Genomic DNA, 21,581 nt, shown 5'->3' with positions numbered 1-21,581 from the left:
CCCCCTCTTGAGGAGCTGTCCTGTTCCAGTGAGTTTTATTTAGGCCCTTTGTGCGCCCACTGGCCCTGTGACAGAGTGCCATTAGTGGGGTTGTCTCCCTTCTGCTTGGGTAGCCCCGTGGAACCTGGGGCCCTGCAAGGCTTTTAGAGAGGTGATGAGAAAGGCTCTCAGACACTGGATCCTGAACCCCGCCTCCACTACTGCAGGCCTCCATTAACCACGAGAGGAGCCCTCGGTGCACTCACTCTCTCCCCCTCTCAAGTTTTTTGTTATTGTCCAACCTCATATCTGTGCCCTGCATCTCCCATATTACTGGTGAAGCTTTCTTTAATGACGATGGCATTTTGTGTCCAACAACGCTCTGTTTTCTCATTATGCATTTTTCAGCGTTTGATTTACAGCTGCAACCATCATTCCAATGAAAAGATGTTACTTTGATGATGGATTTATTGTTAAAGTAACACATAGAGGCTGTAAGAGCCAGGATATACATATTTCACCATGTTCTGTCATTCATAGATAAAAGGTTTGAATGATGATTAAATGAATTGTTTATTGTATCACTAGTGTGATTTTATAATGTATGGCTTGTTGTCATCAGTAGATGGTGAGACCGCCCCCACCACCTCCACCCAGGTGTTCTACATCAGTGTGAGCGTCTGCTGCATTGTGATCTTCCTGGTGGCCATCATCCTGGCCATCCTGCACCTACACAGCATGAAGAGGGTGGAGATGGAGGACAGGTCTGTTTCTAATGTTTGTACACGTATTGAACTGCAGCTGATAAGAAGCTGCACATTTACAGCCTCCTAATTTTAGCCTCCTATCTGTCCCCCGCTGAACTCATGTGAGTATATTCTGCAGAATTCTGCTGTTCCAGGGTGTCCGCGTGGTCTTAAAAAGTATTACAAGTTGATAAATCAATTTAGTGAAATTAAGGCTATTAAAAAGTATTAAACGGCATTTTCCAAGGTATTAAATGTTGTAGCTTGTTTTCAATAAGTATATCAATTGTCCAAAGAGGTTGTATTCTAAAGTTTGCCTGAATTTAATCATTGCGTAGGTATGTAGTGAGATATTGTGTAGTTTATTTATGGCATCCCGTTGGATTTGACGTCATCTGAACAGGACATCGCGCCGTCCGTTTACGCCGGTTGATAGTTATGGGGAAATGTAAGTTTGCGTCCAAATTGTTGGAAGAGAAGGAGTTTGAACCATGGCTGAGACCCGTCGCTGGGAATAACCGCGAGGCCTACTGCTGCGTGTGTCGGAAGGTGATCAGTGTAGCCTCGATGGGGATAGCCACAGTGCTAGCCACAAAGCCGCTGTGGGACGCAGACAGCAGGTCTCAATCGCGCACTTCTGCGCAACATCACCGGCCGTACCCACCATCGCTGAGGCTACTACAGCCACTGCTTCTAACCTCCCAGTGATGCTGGGCGCCACTCCAACGCTGCGGGCAGAGGTTCTCCGGTACCGCAACACCGTGATAAAACACCAACTCCAATGAAGGGATTTACGATCTTTCCAAGCTATGTGCCCAGATTTGGAAATAGCCAAAAAGGTCACCTGTGGAATAGACAAAACAGGGTACATAGTCCCCTTACTTTAACGAACAGCTTGTTAATAACATCAACAAGGCTGGGCCGTTTGTGCTGATGTTTGAGAAGAGCCTTAATCAAGCCAACAACAAAAAACAGATGGACGTCCTCGTTCGTTATTGGGATGATGGCTGTGTGCGGGCCAGGTATCTTGGGTCACAATCTTTGGGACACGGAAGAGCCAAGCATCACATTATTTGTTCTATCTGAATTATGATAAGGAGTTATCACAAACTGTTTAGTTGTGCTATCTTACAATCAATACTGTATAGCCTATACTAAATGTGAGGTAAAGTGTGCCGCCAATGTAACCGGTTAGAACTCGAAGTGCGGTGAGGTCTTAAAATGTACGGAAATGGTCTTAAAAAAGGTCTAAAAAGGTATTCAATTTGACTTCAGGATTCCTGCATATAACCTGTGTTCAAAGACAAACAAAAACAGGTAATCCACAAAAAGAGTTATATCACGTTAAAGCCGCTCTTAAGGAACCATGCTGTTCACTCCAGGTGGCTGCAGGCAGCTGTGCAGGTAATCAGCTGTAAATTAGATCAGCACCCCGTTGTCCCCTTGTCCAGACGCAGAGGTTAGCCATCAGGACAGTGGGACATTTTTACAAAGACTGTTTTCTTCTGTTCCATGGAAATCTCTCTAAAGTTAGTTGCTGTAATGTGTTTTTGCCAAAGTGACCTGATTTGATCACATTGCATGATGTGTGTACAGGAATATTCTCGTGTGGTGAACTCTGCAGCCTTCTTTTCTGAAATGACTCACGATTCACTCACTTAAATTCATGTGTAGCTGTGATCATTTGGATCACACTGGATTTGAAACTAGCTTGTTACTAAGAACATATGAAAGAGTTTCCTTGAGTAATGCGTTTACCATCCTGGTGCCTCTGGATAACTTATCCTCTTTTTCTGTGTGTTCAGTGTGAGTGACAGTGGGAGCTCGCAGGGTCTGTCTCAGCCGTCCACACAGACAACCCAGTACCTGAGGGCGGACACCCCCAACAACGCAGCACCAGTCACCAGTAAGGCATTTCACTCTTTCATCTAAGGGCAAATAGCAACAAGATGCAGCATCACGCCAAACATATTTGTGGCACATAGAAGTGCTGAAGTACAGTCAGTCTGCCTTAGTTGTTTTCTCCTCTTCTTACTCTGTGTGTGCATGTTTTTCCAAATGCAATAATCTACTGTGATGACCTAAGTAGCTTAACGAGCATCATAAGACTGTAATGAAGAGCAGAGTTCCTGCAGTGGTGTTCTCTGTCCTTGGGTTGCTAACACCCTTGTGACCTATTACTGTGTGAGTGATGTTCTCAGAGCAGTGTCAGGCCAACTGTGGAGCCGTTAGAGAAGCACAGGCAGCCTTTGCTGTTGGACTGGATATACAGTGCTCAGCGTAACTGAGTACACCCCCTTTGAAAAGTAACATTTTAAACAATATCTCAATGAACACAAAAACATTTCCCAAAATGTTGACAAGACTAAGTTTAATATAACATCTGTTTAACTTCTAACATGAAAGTAAGGTTAATAATATAACTTACATTACACATTTTTCAGTTGTACTCAAATAAGGGCGATGCAAAAATGAGTTCACCCCACAACAAAATCTATTACATCTAGTACTTTGTTTGGCGTCCATGATTTGACAGCACCAAGTCTTCTAGGCATGGAATGAACAAGTTGGAAACATTTTGCTACACCAATCTTTTTCCATTCTTCAAGAATGACCTCTTTCAGAGACACTGGATGGAGCGTGATGCTCAACTTGTCTCTTCAGAATTCCCCATAGGTGTTCAATTGGGTTCAGATCAGGAGACACACTTGGCCACTGAATCACTTTCACCCTGTTCTTCTTCAGAAATCCAACAGTGGCCTTAGATGTGTGTTTAGGATCATTGTTATGTTGGAAAAGTGCATGATGATTAAGGGCACAGTGATGGTAGCATCTTCTCCTTCAGTATAGAGCAGTACATCTGTGAATCCATGATGCCATCAATGAAACGCAGCTCCCCGACACCAGAAGCACTCGTGCAACCCCACATAAGGACACTGCCACCCCATGTTTCACTGTAGGCACCATGCATGTTTCTTTGTATTCCTCACCTTTGCGACTCCATACAGTTTTGAAACCACCAGTTCCAAAAACATTTATCTTGGTCTCATCACTCCAGAGTATAGAGTCCCAGTAGTCTTCGTCTTTGTCAGCATGGGCCCTGATAAACTCTAGACGGGCTTTTTTGTGCCTGGGCTTTAGGAGAGGCTTCCTTCATGGACGGCACAAATGCATGCCATTCCTCTGCAGTGTACGCCGTATTGTGTCACGGGAAATAGTCACCCCAGTTTGACTGTATACTTCCTCAGATAACTGCAGCGAACTTGCATGCCGATCTTTCACCCTTCTCATCAGAAGACGCTCCCGTCGAGGTGTTAACTTCCGTGGACGACCTGGACGTCTCTGTAAGATGGTTGCAGTTCCATCTTTTTAAAGTTTTTGTACCACTTTTGCTACAGTGTTCTGACTGATAAGTAAAGCTCTGCTGATCTTCCTGTAGCCTTCACCTTTGCGGTGTGAATAAATTATTTTCTTTCTCAGGTCTTGTGACATTTCTCTTCCATGTGGTGCCATTGCTAACAACATGAAATGGGAAGGGGTTTTCTTTAAGTAACACCCTTTTATAGTCAGCTGTCTGCTGGACACCTGTGTAAGGAATAATTAGACTCACCTGTGGTTGGTTATTGTTAAATTAGACATTTAGTCTAAAATGTAGCTTTACTCCAGAGACTTTCAGTGGGGTGTACTCATTTTTGCATCGCCCTTATTTGAGTAAAGCTGAAAAATGTGTAATCTAAGTTATATTATTAACCTTACTTTCATGTTAGAAGTTAAACAGATGTTATATTAAACTTAGTCTTGTCAACATTTTGGAAATAGTTTTTGTGTTCATTGAGGTATTGTTTAAAATGTTACTTTTCAAAGGGGGTGTACTCAGCTGAGCATTGTAACTCTAAGACATAGTTGGAAACACAGACAGACACTAACAAAGTCTAATGAAGCATGATCCTCTCCTAGCTCAAAACTGTAGTAGCAAATACTCCTTGTACCATTTAAGCTCCTCCCAGAGTGCCAGTGGATCTGACTGTAGCACACGTCCTCCAGCACAGTTCTTATGAAGTTGGTGGTGGCACCCATTATTATTATATATGTTATTAGTAACTCTGTTATTTATAACTTACATTAATATGGCTGCACACAACAGTTCAAAGCTTCTTTCCGAACGGTGTCATTGAAACTCTAAATGAATAGTTAGATACTGTGCAGCTGTTTGTTTCTGTTTGAAAATTAATTCTGCACACTTGCAGATGAGATTGGGCTTCACTACCAATATTAGAATTATACTCCATGTAGAGTTCCATTCCAGTGGTGTCTGTGGGATTGTTTTTGAGCTCTGTAAAGTGATATAAGCACTCATCTGTTTGTAACTTGCAATTTATTTTATTGAAATAGTGATCACGGTAATAAACAGTATTTAATTTCATTGGTTTTATTTGTTTTATGTCCTACATGTATTATGTTGCATCGTTGGAGGAGCCTGGGAAGCTTTTCATTGCATATCTACACTGTAGCTCCTGTGCTTATGACCGTAAAGCTGCAGAGCATCCAGAAGTATTGATAAAAAGTAGATTCTTACTATATTTTCTACTTCTTTATTCCATATTTCTTTATGTTTCAAAAACACTTCCACTGTGGTCCAGAAACAGTTTGTTCCCCCACTTGCACACAAAGGGACGCACACCTGTGTGTGTGTGTGTGTGTGTGTGTGTGTGTGTGTGTGTGTGTGTGTGTGTGTGTGTGTGTGTGTGTGTGTGTGTGTGTGTGTGTGTGTGTGTGTGTGTGTGTGTGTGTGTGTGTGTGTGTGTGTGTGTGTGTGTGTGTGTGTGTGTGTGTGTGTGTGTGTGTGTGTGTGTGTGTGTGTGTTGTCAGTGAGCGGTCCTTCACTGCCCTCTTGTGGATTCACACCCACAGCTCACCTGTGCAGTTAGTGTCACCACTTCCCTTCTCTTTGCTGGGTGGGATTACTTGCCCCCCCCACCCCCCTATAAGCCGTCTGCTGGTCTGAAAAGTTTGCTGGCCTGCCTGCTGTGTGTTTAGTGTGTGAAGATGTACTGCAGTAGCATCCATACATCACTCGGGTCATGTTGTGATTTGAGCCAGCTATCCATTAAATCACCTCTTTCTCACCCCCCCCCTTCCTGCCATCAGACAATCACCCTGGTTCTGCACCCATTCTCCAGCTTGCTGCCTCCTCCTTCCAAAACCCCGGTGCACCCCCTCATGAAACCAAAAGTAAGTTCCTGTGAAGCTGCAGAGACGACTTAACACTCTAGTCATCATCATGTGCACATAAAACATTATTCACACTTTACCATGTTAACCTCACACTGTTTCATTCCATATGGATCATTGTTGCATTCTGAGCCCTCCTCACCTGCTTCTGGTCTGCCCTACGTCCCTTACCCTTGGAGGCTGCTTCGAGCCTCTAAACCCCCCCCATATCACCTGCTTTCTACTAACATTTCTGTCACCTTTTGGTTAAAAACTCTGTTTCCAGTTTAAGGCATATCGGATTCAAATGAAAAGTGATGGAGATGCCCCATCACCTAGTGCTGGAATAATATTATACTCATCAATACATCAGTCCTCAGAAATGTTTTGTGGAACAGTTCATTTTTCCAGTAATTCCTAAGGTAAAAAATGCTGATCTGTCTGGTTTGAGCCTCTAAGCTGCGAGGATGTGTTTGCTTTTGTTTTATATCAGAGGTCTGTTTAATTCTCCACGTTTATGGATTAGTTGGATTTTGGATTTCACTTCCCAGAGAGTCTCAGCTTTCCTGTATGTTTCAGTGAATGTTGCCATACACACACACACACACACACACACACACACACACACACACACACACACCATCTATACAGGGCATATATATAAACCATTTCTCTATAATACCCATATCCAGGATATGATCATAACTGGGGTAGGCTGCCAAAAGGCCTACAGGCTAACTGAGCCATTGTCTGTTAGCATATATTTATTTGTTGTTTTACTTAAGTAACTGCATAAAGGACTATAAAGCGCAGTATGTAGAACGGATTAACACAGGCAGTGTTCATATTTAGTTTCATTTTTGGTGGTTCCATGTATATAACCAGCGTCTATCACAATGAATGTATAGTACTCCTATATGCAGGTATAAGTTTTCACAGTGTTTGTAATTGTACTTACTGTATTCAGTGGCGTCATTAGGCCTATTTTAGGGGGGCTTCAGCCCACATCACTGAAATCCAGTCCACGTTCTCACTGCAACCTAGGTTGCACTCGTCTCTGCATCTGGGTACCAGCAGCATGTGTGTACCGGGAGCGGAGCACACAGAACCGACTAGAGCAGCATTAGCAGAAGAACGTGAACAAGAACGGATATACGAATTTTTTTCAAGAGAGTAAGTATTGATCACTGCTGTTGGTGACAATAAGTTAGCTCCAGCCCCCCAGCTAACAACAGAAAGTCCCATGTAATTCATGAACGAAATGCTCCCTGTTTGACAAATAAAAACCGGGCTTGCAGAGAGCCCCCTGTACAGGAGACAGCGTGTGTTGTGTGCTGTAGAAGATCTCTGTGCACGTCTTACCTTAGTTGTTTTGCAGTCAAAAGTTACATTTCAGCTCTAAAAGAACGCTGCTACATAGCTAGCTAGTTAATCTGAAATGCACTGTGAAGGTCCTGGTTGTTTATAGAGTTAGCTGTGCAGTCTTTTATTTTTACCATATACTATCTTTTGGGTGACTTCCTTCTGGAGCATCAGCTCCAGCATCAGATTCACACAGTGAAACAGGAGCTGAGCTCATTCACGTAGGATTATGTGGATAATAATGACAATAAGAATAATATGATAATAATAATAATAATAATAATAATAATAATAATAATAATAATAATCACAATCACACCACCACCCCTATTGACCTATAGGAGTCAGGGCAGAGGAGCAGAGAGAGTGAGAGGGGAGAGAGCTCTACTGGAAAGGTGAGTCGCAGGATAGAGTCATTTGTGATGCAGACAGTCTTTGAATTTTATGGGGGGACTTCCTTCTGGAATATCAGCTGTGTTTCTAACTTAACACATGCACACAGTGAAACAAGAGCTGAGCACATTCACATATGATATCTTCAGTGGATAATAATAGTAATAATAATGATACATTATGGTAATAATAATCACTCCACCACCCCTATTGACCTGTAGGAGTCAGGGCAGAGGAGCAAAGAGAGTGAGTGGGGAGAATCCTCTATTGGAAAGGTGAGTCTAGAGGATTTCACAGGATAGTCATTTGTGATGCAGACAGTCTTGGAACTTTATGGAACTCGATAAGAATATGAAATATGAAACATTTCAGTCCAGGTGCACCATACAAGACTTATTTAACTTGAGCTTTTATTTAGGAGAGTAATGATTGGAAAGTGGAGATAGCCAAGAGAGAGATATATAAGCCAAATTAGCCTGGCCCAAATATTTTCAAGAGTAGGCTACCATAATATGACTGTAAGTTAAGTAATCAAGTAATATTATTCAGGACTTGAAATTACAAACATTTTAGTCACATATGTGCCCAAATGTAATCTGTGCGTCTTCAAAATATTTGGGAGTAAATAATGTATTCGCGTCCCTTGGCATTGTTTTTGTACGTACGTTTTTCATTTGTTAAAAGCAAATATATACGATCAATACGAAACATGATAACAAAACGATTAGCTAGACGCTGATCAACCGTTAGACTATCGATACGGGTTGTTAATGGTAACCATTCATAAAAGCATTGATATGGAACGGTGATTTAACTTTTCTAGTGGGACTTTAAGGTGTCCAGGTTATACAGAATTAATGTACACCCCATTAGCCAATCAGAAAAGAGAATTCCATCGAAGAGGGAGATAAATTGTTTTAATTTATCTTGAACGGTCAGGCAGAAGGAGATGCAGTTGGAGAAAAAGATCAACAGGCAAGGCCAAGGCAGGGAGAGCAAGGGATCCAGAGATGGATCAAGAGCCAGAGGAAGATCAAGATATTACAGAGAGAGAAAGAGAGCAAACAGACCAAGAGAGGGAAATTGATGAAGCAGCTGCAGCATCTCACTCCACTACAGGATTTGATTTAGGTGACAAAGACACAGGGCCCAGACAGGTAAAGCTGAAGAGCTACCCACAAGATAGTTTTGGTACGCAGAAGCGAGCATTTCACCACAGCTGGTTTGAAAAGCACAACTGGTTAGAATATTCAGTCGATCACAATACAGCTTTCTGCTTCCCATGTAGAGTGTTTGGCAAAAACATCAAACATGATAGTTTGGTCAGTAGTGGTTGCAAGAACTGGAAGAAAGCTTTAGTCATCTTTGACAAACATGAGATTGCACAAACACATAAAGACAGTGTTGTTGCATGGAAGAGCTATCAGGCAACTAGAAAACAGGGAAATGTTGCACAGATGATAGCTTCAGCAAATGTGAGTGAGATAGAAGAGAGAAGAGAATATCTCAGGCGAATTGTTGCAGTCACTTCTATGTTAGGGAGACAGGGACTCCCTTTTCGTGGCCATGATGAAGGAAAAGACAGCACAAACAGAGGGAACTTTCTTGCGTGCATGGAGCTTTTGAAGGAAGTTGATCCTTTTCTGCAAAAACACAACCCCCCATCAAATGCTCAGTATACCTCAGCAACCTCCCAGAATGAGATGATTGACTGTTGTGCCCAGGAAGGGACAAGTGTCATTGTATCTGAAATGACAAAGTCCAAACTCTATGCCATCATGGCAGATGAAGCAAGAGATGTCAAATCAGAGCAGTTAGCTGTTTGCGCCAGGTATGTGTCAGACGGGGCAGTGAAGGAACGTTTCCTAGCGCTTGCGGAGATTAAGTCATTTGATGCCCAGTCCATTGCAAAGGAGCTGCAGCAGCAGATTCAAAAAAATGGTCTTGCAGAGCTTAAGTGTGTAGCACAAACTTATGATGGTGCAGCTGTCATGAGTGGGACCACTGGAGGTGTACAAGCACATTTTAGAAGGCTCCATCCTGAAGCTATCTATGTGCATTGTTACGCTCACGAACTCAACCTGGTGTTGTGCCATACTTGCAAGGCCATCCCAGAGGCTGTGGAGCTTTTCAGCTTGTTGGAGTGTGTTTACTCCTTTTTCAACACCTCCCTAGTGAATCATCATAAGTTCATGGAGACTCAGACAAGGCTTGGATTGAGAACAGTTGAGCTTGTCCAACTTTCAAACACTCAGTTGCGGTCAATCAGTGCAGCTCTTGACACGTTGTCTGCCATTTTAGAGTGCCTTTCTGCTATTAGATCCCCCATGGTTGTTGGTCTCAGAGCAAAGCTCTATAAGTTCTCAGCAGTCTATGCACTACTGATGTTTCAGGCCCTTCTGTCTGTAACCGAAGGACTCCACAAGCTCCTTCAGAAAGAGACTTTAGACCTGGCAGAAGCTTTGATCTGCAAACAAGCAGTGTGTGACACACTTAAGGGAAACCGCACAGATGCATTTGCCACAGAGCTTTATGACAGAACCAAAGCCCTGTGCCACACCCTCAGTATCCCTGAAGAAGGTGCCAGGACAAGGCAAAAACAGAGGAAAATGGAGGATTTTGTGCTGGAGACAACTGCAGGTGCACGTAATGAATTGAACAGCTCAGACACAATGAAAAGAGAGTTACTTTTCCCGTGTGTGGATAGGATGGTTGGCGAGCTTGAGCAAAGATTTTGCAGTGTAGATGCAGGGCTACTAAAAGGCATCCAGGCATGCAGTCCGAAATCTGAGAACTTCTTGAGTGAATCACACTTGAATGAACTTGCAAAACACTACAGCATTGACCTGAAAACAGAGGAGGTTCTGGTGGCCAGAAACTTTCTTGCCCGGAAAACAGAGGCTGGATGTTCACCCAAAGATATGTTGACTGTGCACAACCTCCTTGATTCAGACATGTTTCCCTCCCTGAAGGCAACCATCCAAGTTGCTTTAACAGTGCCTGTAAGCAGCAGCTCGTGTGAAAGGTCCTTTAGTGTACTGCGCCGGCTGCACTCCTGGCTACGCCAAACAATGGATCAGAAAAGACTTCACAGTCTACAGTCATGTCAATTGAAAAAGACGCACTTCAGCACCTAAATCACAATAGAGTGATAGAGGCCTTTGCCACCCTTAAAAACAGACGACATTCTTTGATGCTTCCACCCACCAAGTAACTGCCAATTGTAGGCATGTTATTTAAAATGTACTTAGTGAGAACACAGTGCTCTTTTTTTTGCATAGTTTTGGATCATACATGTGGGCTGTTAATGAATAAGAAGCATTGGTTAAATAGGGCACTGTAACTATGTGATTGTTCTTTTTTTGTTGTTGTTAATGCTGTGAACATACAGTACTTCCTGTGTTTGTTGTTGTACTGTATTAAAGATGTAATGGTGGCCCGAAACATTTACACAGTAAAGGATCTGTTAAATCTGTCCAGAAAGTGTAAGGCAATTTCTCAGTTTTTGTTAGCTGTTTGTGAAATTAAACGTTCGCTCACATCCTGTGCATCTCCTGGGGGCTTAGCCCCCCTGTCCTTAAAACCTAGTGACGCCCCTGACTGTATTTATCATTTATTGTAAACAAAAACAACTTCACATCTAAGCAGCAGGGGGCAACATTGACCTGTGGTGTGTTACTATACAGTTTGCCCCATACAGTAGATTTCCACTTTGAATCAAAGTATAATGTATGTCGCTATGTCTGCATCTTTGAACCCAGATGGGGTCTGTCTTTAGGTGCTTTTATATCAAGTCCGACAGTTTTTCCATCTTCTTTTCTCTTGTTTTTATCTACAGTCTGTCTAGCAGCCATGCCCCCCTGAGTCCGCTCTAAACACTGACTTGTTTAATACACATTAACAGTTTTTCAAATGTGTGCAATGAATTTTGTGTTTGTGTGTTTCTTAAAGCCTACCTCACAGCAGACCTAAGCCAGCAGCTACTGACGGAGCACACAGGAAGGTTATGTAATGGAGGAGCTGTAATAGAGGCCTTTGCATGACGTGTGTACAGGGTACTTGCAGCTCCTGCTGACTGGTTTTTTGTAATTGCTTGAGTTCAAAGAATTGGAATGAGGATTCTAGGTGTTTTAGAAATGTCAACATGTGAAGCAGTTCCCCAGGTTGTGTTCCAGTGTTAATCCGGGTTAAAGAACCTTTTTAAAGTGCTTTGTTTACATTTGGCTCATGTCTGTGTTGTTCTCTCCTCACAGGTTACCCATCGCTCCGCATCGAGAAGAATGACCTGAGGAGTGTTACTCTAATGGAGGCCAAAGCTAAAGTGAAAGACATCGCCATCTCAAGGGAGAGAGTCACGTTACGAGACGTGTTGCACGAAGGTATTTGTCTCTCTTGTCCCATTTACTCTTTCTTTCTTTCCACTTTAAAGCTCCCACTTACGTTTTCTTCAGAACTAACATTTTCTCGAGAAAGTCACTGAAAAGGGGAACACAGATTGTCTTTGAGGAGATGCTTCTCGTGTGATGAGGGGGGGGGGGGGGGGGGGGGGGGGGGGTTTGATTTGGAGTGGAGAGGTTTCTGATGGGAGTTGCTGTAATTAATAACATAGCTTATCACCAAACACATGCATAGTTATTACATTACATTACTGTATATAGATACTCAGGTTTGGTCCCGAGTACAGAGCTCAGAGACTTCAATAAAAGAACTGTGAAAAAAAGAACATGTGCTAGTGGTTCTTCCAAATAAAAAATACATATATATACAAAAATAATTCCTTAAAAATACCAAGAACAAAAAAGTAATGAGTAATGAGTAATGAGTAATGAGTAATGAGTAATGCGACGAGCATTACAACAGCGTTGGCTGAAATTAATTCTAAATGAGAATGTATATTTAAACTTGCCATGTATAATAAACAGGGACATGTATTTATAGAATGTGTATATATGACTATAACCTAGACCACATGTCATTTTGTATGTAAGTATATGAAAGAACACTTTCAATAAACGTATGAGAGACCATTTGTATTTACATATATCTATGATTATATATGTTTAATTATTCAAATAGTGCCAAACCAGATCTCAAGGTTTGTTCACAATAATGCATGCTTCCAAAGCAAACCGAGGATTCGCCATGGGCTGCAACGAGCTCATCACCATATACACACACATATATATAGAAGTTATTCATATGTGAAGTTAAAAAGTGAACTGATGTGCTGGCTTTACCATTCATTATCACAACTAAGTTATGAAGGGAAAAGTGTTTAAAAAGCAGGGGAGGGAGCTATTCAACTCTTACATGGTAATAATTTTTTTGCTAGTATTGTAACCTTGCTCATTGCAAGAGTTCCCTTTCAGCTTGGTCAATTAATGAATATGAACTTTCACAAGAGCCTTTCAATCTTAAGATCTATAATGTGCACAGCTTTCACTCGCAGCAGCTGTAAACATCTAGGCTGCCAGAGGCTATTTGGAAACAGGTGCTAGAGTATTACCAAATGTGTAATGGTGTTTGATAAGGATCTCTTGTGTGGGATCCTTTTGTACAGAAACGTTGTATTTTCAGTTGCCTAATAAATTAGTACGTACAAGAAGTTACATTATATTCCTATTCATGAATAGTGTTAACCTGTGCTTATGAAGGAGACGTGACTGATAGCATGAAGGCATCAGGTCAGTGGAACCTTGCTCTGAACCTGAAGTAGCAGAAGTTTGTTCTTGCTGAGACATATTACATATTAACAGAAAGCCTTAGACTGAGGTTTATAAATCTCTCTCCCTGGCCGTGTCCCAAAGATAAACATCACTGTTTGGGCTTCAGTTTTGGCTCGATCAATCGTCATGTAGCGATGGAGCTGAACAAGACTGTACTCACTTCCTGGAGATTTGCCTACTCTGGGATTTAATGCTGCTGTGTGTGGATGATGTAATAGTTGCCCAGGGGTGATTTCAATGTAATGGGGTTGAAACGTGTGGATGTTTTGGTTTTTAAATGGCACTTCAAGGCCCTTTTGTGTTTTGGTGTTCTTCTTTCCGACTAAAATTTCAATGACAACATGGGCAGTACTCTTTGTTCAAATCATCGTAAAGTCAGGATTTATTGGAAAAAGATGTTAACATGTCTAAAATTCACAAGAGCTTTTTTTACCTCACTTTATGATTGTTGGCTTTCAAAAACCGAGGTTTCCCTAGTGTGTGTAGTGGGAGTCATCCACCCCCTCCCTTGTTTACTTCCTGAACATAATGACATCACTCTGGAGCACTCCCAGTTCTATTGGCTAACGCTCCAACAAATTCTACCTGATAGGCTAAGGGGCCGGACATCTCTAAGCGGTCAACCAATCAGAACAGAGTGGGCTCTGGTTTCAGACAGAGGGTGAGAAGAGGAGCTGCACCTGACAATTAGAATAATAGGGCACTCACTACTGGATGTTCCCTTCAGGCTGAGGGTTCATAACTGTGCTGATCCCCTGACTTAATTTACAGCAACGAGGAGAAGGTATAATAAAAAAATACAGCTGTTTATTATTATACCTGTTCAACAGCCTGAACTGTCCTTCTCACTTCGTTACTCTGCTCGCTTAAGATACTTAGTCATCTGTCCATAAAATGAGTCATATGATTTGATCTCACCATGGCTGTATTTCTTGATCCGCAGCTTTATAGGTTATGTTCTGTGTCAGTTTATTGGTCCTGCTATTTGCTATCTTAACCTTTGGATGGGTGTGGTTATCAAATGGGTTTTTCAATGGACAGCTGTTAAAGATGTACTTTACCCTGCGGGGTGTTCGTGATACTGCCTTGTGCAACAGCTGGAGACTTTTATTTTGATATTGCTTATTCTTAGGGTTTTTAGGTCCTGTTCATGCATCCTGATATTGAAATTAATGCAAAGTAGCCATAACTAAATCAATTTGCATGTAAACGCTTAAATATCTAAACGTGCGAATAATGTAACTCCCTGATTTACATTGGTGTGTAAGGAGTCTTACCAGTGCAGTCCACCTGCATCAAATCCTTTAAACACAATGGCATAAATAATAGATTAAAACCCGAGAAATAACAACTAAAGAAACGGCAAACAAAGACAATCAGGCCCCTGTCTGCAAGGCTGGGGAACTCTGGTTGTGTTTCCTGGAGGCAGCAGGTCCAGACAGGCTTTACAGGGGAGCTGGTGGAGGGAGGGAGACGGTGGAACACTAACCCTGTTGTTGTGCTCCGTCTCTCCTCCTGTTGAAACACAAGTCACAGATAGCCCCAGGGCTCAGATTTTTTTGGAAGTTTATGTTGATGGTTTATGTTCTTAAATGGCATTTTACCTCAGTAAAGTCCTGGAGCAACGGGGTGACAGTTTAGACAAAGGAGATGATGAACGCGCTCACTTGGCCTTTCCACATCGTGTGTATTTCTGAATCGTTCTTGGTGATGAAAGCTCCTCTCAACTCACTGAATCCCTCTTGTTTTGGCTCTAGTCAGTGAGACAAGAGCCAATGCTGTGCAATCATTTTTGTGAGACAAAGCATTTTCACCAGTCCGCAGATCCGTCATGCGTGGCGACCTGTGAGTGAGGTGACATTTTGGTTTTTGAATGCGGTACCTCCTTCTGTGTCTCTCCTGCCCTTTTCCCTCAAATAAAACACTGTGTCTCTTCTTTGACAGGCACGTTTGGCCGCATATTCCACGGCGTGCTGCTGGATGAAAAGGACTCCAGTAAAGAGAAGGAGGTCTTTGTAAAGACAGTGAAAGGTATGCACACACTAAATATAGGAAAATATTGTTGTAAGTTCCCTGGTCTCATATTAAGGTGCTAATCACAGTGCCAGTGTGTTGCTTAGAAAGGTGATTGCCAATACAGGATTGTACTGCTGAAGGTGTGAGACTAACGACAGATTTAGCTCTTGAGTAAACAGGAAGCCGAGTTTCAAAGTTAATGAATGATATTTCTCGTGCTGCAGGGTTCCCAGTGAAAGATCCTTTACGTGGGACGCTCAGGTTCTTTGTCAGCGGCATGTGTCACATTTCTCTGCCAGTTGCCTTCTGACCTCTCCATTCTATCATGTTTACTCAAGGAGGGGTGGATACCAGTCTGGGAACAATATCCTCATGCCAGTCTTTGCTTTGTTAAAGTCTTTACTTCCTCCTTATGCGCCTTTAGGGAAAAGAACAATACTGCTTCCATAAGTACCAGGCGGTGGCAAAGCTGCGCACACAGATTAAAATGTGTCCGGCAGTGAGTTTGGCACAAGTCTGCGTTCCTCTGAAGTTTCCCACTACAAATGACTGTTGGTAGGGGAATGTGTGCAGGGAAACATAACAATTCACACACTGCATGGGGTCAAAGAGTTCAGACTGTTCTAAGAACTTTTTACTGCACAGGTCACTCTAGTTCTGCTCCAGTTTTTAATCTGATTTCGTGTTTGATCAAATTGTTTAGATCACGCCTCTGAAGTGCAGGTGACCATGATGTTGACTGAAAGTTGCAAGCTCCGTGGACTTCATCATCGGTGAGTGGAACTAATGACTATCTTTGTTTTTAAAGAGCTTTTCTGGTCAATTTGACTTGATTAAAACATTCAAATGTCTTAGGTTTTTGGTCAAGAGCTAGGTATGGTTTGTTGTTAGCCTCATCGATAGCTCGACATGGTGTTTGCTACTGAAGCAGCTGTTGACTTGACACAAATCCTAACGGCCCGGTAAGAAGAGTGAAGAGTCAGTGAAGGTTTGAACTGCTCTTACATAGGTTTTTCTTTTTCTATTGTGTCCGGGTAACTACGGTAGGTCCTACAGCATACATTCATAAATGAGCACACAGACATTGGGCTGATGGGTCCTGTAGTTTGAGAAGCATCAGACAGACAGAGAGACGGCCCGTCGTCCTGTGGGCCCGCTCCTTCCCCTTTCTTCTGCTCGAGGTCAGAAGGTTGACCCTTCCACAGTTTGGTAATAGATGGATTACACCCCCACCTCCCCTCGGTTAACATGCACTTCTATCGTCCAGGAATCTCGTTGACGTGCACCATATTCTGCACATTCACATTAACAGCATGTACAGCTGTGTTACTCATTGTTCTCTCCATCTTCAGAAACCTGCTGCCGATAAGCCAGGTGTGCACGGAGGACGGAGAGAAGCCCATGGTGCTGCTGCCCTTCATGGCCTGGGGGAATCTCAAGCTGTTCCTGCGCCAATGCAAGCTAGCTGAGGCTAACAACCCACAGGTGAGGCTTTAACATTGAGTGAATCAAAACACATTTTAAACCATTAAGATAAATGGCTCAATGTAAGCCATGATTGAGACAGTTATAGAGCTGTTAAAATAAATTCCCTAAATTAGAAGAAAATTCAGAATATATTCAGTTGAGTGGAGCCTGAAATAACTTTTTGTGTGTTTGGAGCAATCATAAAGTGACACGAAGCTGTAAGTAGTGTTTATCTATTAATAAAAGGGCTGTTGATGTAGTCTTGAAGCCTGTGCTTAAGGCGAAGATTTACATACGCTATGTAAAGACAATCAGGCTTTTGTACAGTTAACCCCGGGGAGTCTTTGATGCACTTGGCAAAGCCACAGCACAGATCCAACCAATCAATCAGCTGCAGAATACAGATGTAGCAAACACTTTGCCATCACAAGATGAAGCTTGCCATCCATGTGCATTAATCAGAACCGCTTTGTAAAGTTTCAGGTAGCACATCAGCACCTTCGTACTCTGCAATCTCATTAAGTCCTTTTGGCAGTTGTAGGAGACAAAGACATAGTCATTAAGTTGTGCAATAAACCTGAAGCTGTAAATCAGAAATGCTCCAGTACAGAGGATACACAGCCCAGGAAAGCACTGAAGGGAACAACAGTGTGGCATTCACTGTGAGAGAACATCTGCTTTGGAAGGTGGAACAGTGAGAAAAAACCCAGTTAACCTTCACAGTTGTGCTTGTTCCACTGACTACCCAGCTGTAAGAGCTGCCTGGTGGACACACACAGTCTGGTACCAGCTCCACACATCGGACTTGTTGTTGACGTAAAATGTTATTATCTCTGTTCTCTGCCTGCCAAGACTTTGTTTTCCTGTGTTTGGGGTTAACACATTCATTAATGGAGGTTGTATCACACTGTCCACTGCCAGGTAAGATTACAACAGTCCAAACATGTCTGCTTTGTGTGTGGAGGAATGGATTGTGTAGCTGAATGAATTTGTCTTGCTACAAAATTAAAATGTACAAAACATAAAATACTGTATGTTAGACAAATAATATGTGGTGGTTCTATTTCAGGAGCGGGTCAAGTTTGTATACAGGCTGTTTAAATACATTCTGACCGTGCTCCCGAGCAGGTTAAGCAAGCACTGGGCTAGAGTCTGGGGAAGCACACTTCGGAATGTGCCGGGTATGGTCCAGTCAGAAAGCTTTCTCAGCCCGAACTGACAGCTCTCTGCCTGGGGCAAGGTGTGCTGTGAAAAGCCCCGCTTTGTCAGGCTGTTCTTAACCACAGCGGTTCTTTGAGCTACATTTTTAAAAGCAGCAAGCATGCTAACAATGCTTACCATGTTCACCCCCCTGCTTTGGCTTTTTTAGCAATAAAACATTAAGATTAGCATGATAACATTTGCTAGTAAACACCAGAGTACCAGATGATGGTGCTACAGAAAAAGTGAATTATCCAAACTTGATGTCAGACTACAGTTATGGAGCCATGTGACTCATGGCTCTGAAGGAAAAGTATTTTTGGTACACTGAATATTTGTAAGTCATGGCGTATGCATTAATTAACCAGGTGGCAAGGGGCCGACACACCAATACAACCATCCTTAGAGCCATGCCTTTAGCTCAAAACATAGACATCAGTGTTCAAACCAGTCATGTGTTTAATTTCATAACCCCCCCCATTCGAGCGTATTTCCTGTTGCTGCTTCACATTGTCTCTCTCGCTCCCTCATTTCCTATCAGGCGATCTCTCAACAGGACCTGGTTTACATGGCCATCCAGATTGCATGTGGGATGAGTTACCTCTCCCGCAGGGAGGTCATCCACAAAGACCTCGCTGCCAGGAACTGTGTGTAAGTGTCCTTGCCCGGCCCAGAGCGGTCCTCAGTGCTGCCCTTCAGCATTCAGGTGATTTGGATTGTAAAGTAATTACAAAAAATAAAGATGCCACATTTTTCTCCCCCCCGCCCCACAGCATTGACGACAACATGCAGGTGAAGATAACAGACAATGCTCTCGCCCGAGACCTATTTCCCATGGATTACCACTGTCTCGGGGACAATGAGAACCGGCCGGTGCGCTGGATGGCCCTGGAGAGCCTGCTCAACAACGACTTCTCCAGCGCCAGTGATGTTGTAAGACCTGCAGTAACACACAAACACACACACACACACACACACACTTTATCTGTGGACATGAAACAATAATAATAATAATGCATTTGATTTATATAGGCATCTCCCAGGGCTCAACGTTGCTGTAGATACAAAACACGAGCAGATAAAAAAAAAAAAAACAACACAATGTAGTATGTCATCTTTAAAGCCTCCTATTATGCTATATTTAAACAATATATTGGAGGGCCATATCTCTACAAAACATGTCTGTGAAGTGTTTTGCTCAAAATACCAAACAGATCCCCCATTGTAGCATGCGTCATCCCCCTCTATTTCAGCCCTGTTCCTGAAGTGCTGATTCTGTGACTGTAGCTTTAAATGAACTAGCTGCTGCTGGCCACGCCCCTTTGGAGCGTCATGATCTTTCCTCTGAAGAGAGTTTTCTACCGGGAGAAACTCAGCTAAACGCTGCCGTGATTAAACGCCATATAATGTTCCAAACCACATCCAGCATTATTTCTGAAACACTTCTCAGTGTTTACCACTAGAACAGAGACATTATATGTATTATATACAACAACTCTAAGTCCCTCCTGCAGACATCCTGCTGAATACACACACACACAGAGGTGCGGAGGGGATTCAGCTCACGACTGTATATGGGGGATGATAGGTTGAGACGTGTCACGTAGGCGGGACGTTGCCAGGAGTTCAATGTAAAGCCAGCCCACATTTCCGGGGGGGGGGCGGGGGTGGGGGGGCAGATGATGCGGGCGGCAGTGTTTTTGACCATGGATGGAGGGATACCAAAAAGGCAAGAGCTGCTGTAGTCGATGAAGTGACCAGGGTGTGGGCGTGCAGTGCGGTTGATGTCACAACTATGGAAATAAGCAGACTGAATGACATTACTGATGTGAGGTTTGAAGGAAAGTGTGCTGTCGAGGATGACACCAGGTCTCTTAACCTGAGGGGAGGGTGGGACTGAAGAGTTTTGTATGGAAATGGAGAAACTGTCAGATTTGGTTATGGGGGAATTGATGAGGACAACCTCGGTTTATCACTGTTAGGTTTGAAGAAGTTGTAGGATCTCAGCTAAGTTTTGATGATTTCTGGATTTTTGGCTTAAAGTCTGACAATTCTTTGGGACACTTAGCTACATCATGGATAAAGCTGCTGTCAGAGAGGTGGTTGCCCTCTGTATGATGGACAGATTGTCTCTGCTGCTGTCTCTGCAGCTCTGTCTGCTCCTACAGTGGGACTCTGTCCAATATCTCTCTCTACTTTGCATGCTTCTGCAAAATGCCTTTCCGCTGTTTTCACCACAGCTGGAGAGCGAGAGCAGAGCATCAGTCCTGGATCAGCTGTGTGGAGGGAGGTAGTGATGGATCAGCATGTGAGGGAGGTAGTGATGGATCAGCATGTGAGGGAGGTAGTGATGGATCAGCTGTGTGGAGGGAGGTAGTGATGGATCAGCTGTGTGGAGGGAGGTAGTGATGGATCAGCTGGGTGTGATGGAGGTAGTGATGGATCAGCTGTGTGTGAGGGAGGTAGTGATGGATCAGCTGTGTGGAGGGAGGTAGTGATGGATCAGCTGTGTGGAGGGAGGTAGTGATGGATCAGCTGTGTGGAGGGAGGTAGTGATGGATCAGCTGATGTCCAGTGCTCTCCAGTCAGTGAACACATGAAGCTTGTGGATCCCTCCGCTGTCTTTGTCTTTCCCTGCAATTCATGGGACACATCCACCCTGGAATCACGATAGGAAGTGTGGGTCAAACTTGGTTATTTGTTAAGGTTTCCAGCCCTAGTTATACATGTTTCTTTTTGTGTGTGTCTGTAGGTATTTTATGTCCCTTTTCTTAAGGCATTTTTGTGTCTGTTTTTAGTTTGTTTTGCCCTTTTTGCCTGACACTCTGCGCCTCTTGACCTGTTCCTGATTGGTGCGTTATGTAACCCTTTCCTTTCCTGTCTGTTGAGGGGTTTTTAATAACTTTATTTAAGGGAAATGGGGGGGAGATGCAGGAAATGGAACCAATTGCCATTCTTAGAGGCTTGGTCAAGGTGACGAGGGAAGGGAGGAAGAGTGTGGAACACTATGTGACCTTCCTGTGTTGGGGGAGCAGAACAGGCGTGGCATGGAGAGCCGGGAAGCGCCACAGATCCTCAGAGATACAGCAGCTGCCAGACATGCCCCTGCCCACCCGCATTCCTCTTATGGTCACAACACTTCATAGTAGTCCCCCCCTCCCCTACTCTTACAATTAACAGACGCCTGGCATTACCAACCCACTAAACTTTAGGGGAAGTACATGGAACTGTGTAGCATCATGAGAGAAACACACACACACACACATTCACCCACACACGCACTTAAACGCTCCATACCCTCATGTCCTCATGTCAGTGTCAGGATGTTTGGGCTTGGCTTGAAAGGTTGGCAGTAAAGGAGCAGGGTGGGTCCTGTACATCACGCTCCCCCTCTCTGCAGCCCCCCCATCGCTGTGCCCTGTGTCCTCAATCACTCCCTTCATTTCCTTTAAAGGCTGCATGTAAGGTTATGACATGCTAA

The 21,581-nt window shown here is 43.3% G+C and overlaps 1 protein-coding gene across 3 annotated transcripts in view; it reads left to right on the top strand.

Annotated features, from left to right (window-relative positions):
• Nucleotides 1–21,581, top strand: part of ryk (receptor like tyrosine kinase) — a 49,548-nt gene that overhangs the window by 24,618 nt on the left and 3,349 nt on the right. Inside the window, exons 6-14 of one of the 3 annotated variants that reach the window (XM_063891847.1) lie at nucleotides 605–743; nucleotides 2,531–2,631; nucleotides 5,874–5,957; nucleotides 11,945–12,070; nucleotides 15,362–15,448; nucleotides 16,137–16,206; nucleotides 16,786–16,918; nucleotides 18,642–18,751; nucleotides 18,874–19,033. In XM_063891847.1, coding sequence (XP_063747917.1) covers nucleotides 605–743; nucleotides 2,531–2,631; nucleotides 5,874–5,957; nucleotides 11,945–12,070; nucleotides 15,362–15,448; nucleotides 16,137–16,206; nucleotides 16,786–16,918; nucleotides 18,642–18,751; nucleotides 18,874–19,033 — 1,010 coding nt within the window. Of the gene's footprint in view, nucleotides 1–601; nucleotides 744–2,530; nucleotides 2,632–5,873; nucleotides 5,958–11,944; nucleotides 12,071–15,361; nucleotides 15,449–16,136; nucleotides 16,207–16,785; nucleotides 16,919–18,641; nucleotides 18,752–18,873; nucleotides 19,034–21,581 lie in introns of all 3 variants that reach the window. The other 2 variants (XM_063891846.1, XM_063891848.1) reach the window with 2 other exon arrangements.

The sequence above is a fragment of the Eleginops maclovinus genome, chromosome 9 (assembly GCF_036324505.1).
Source record: "Eleginops maclovinus isolate JMC-PN-2008 ecotype Puerto Natales chromosome 9, JC_Emac_rtc_rv5, whole genome shotgun sequence".
Classification (NCBI taxonomy): Eukaryota; Metazoa; Chordata; class Actinopteri; order Perciformes; family Eleginopidae; genus Eleginops; species Eleginops maclovinus.
This window is presented reverse-complemented; position numbering and strand designations above follow the sequence as displayed.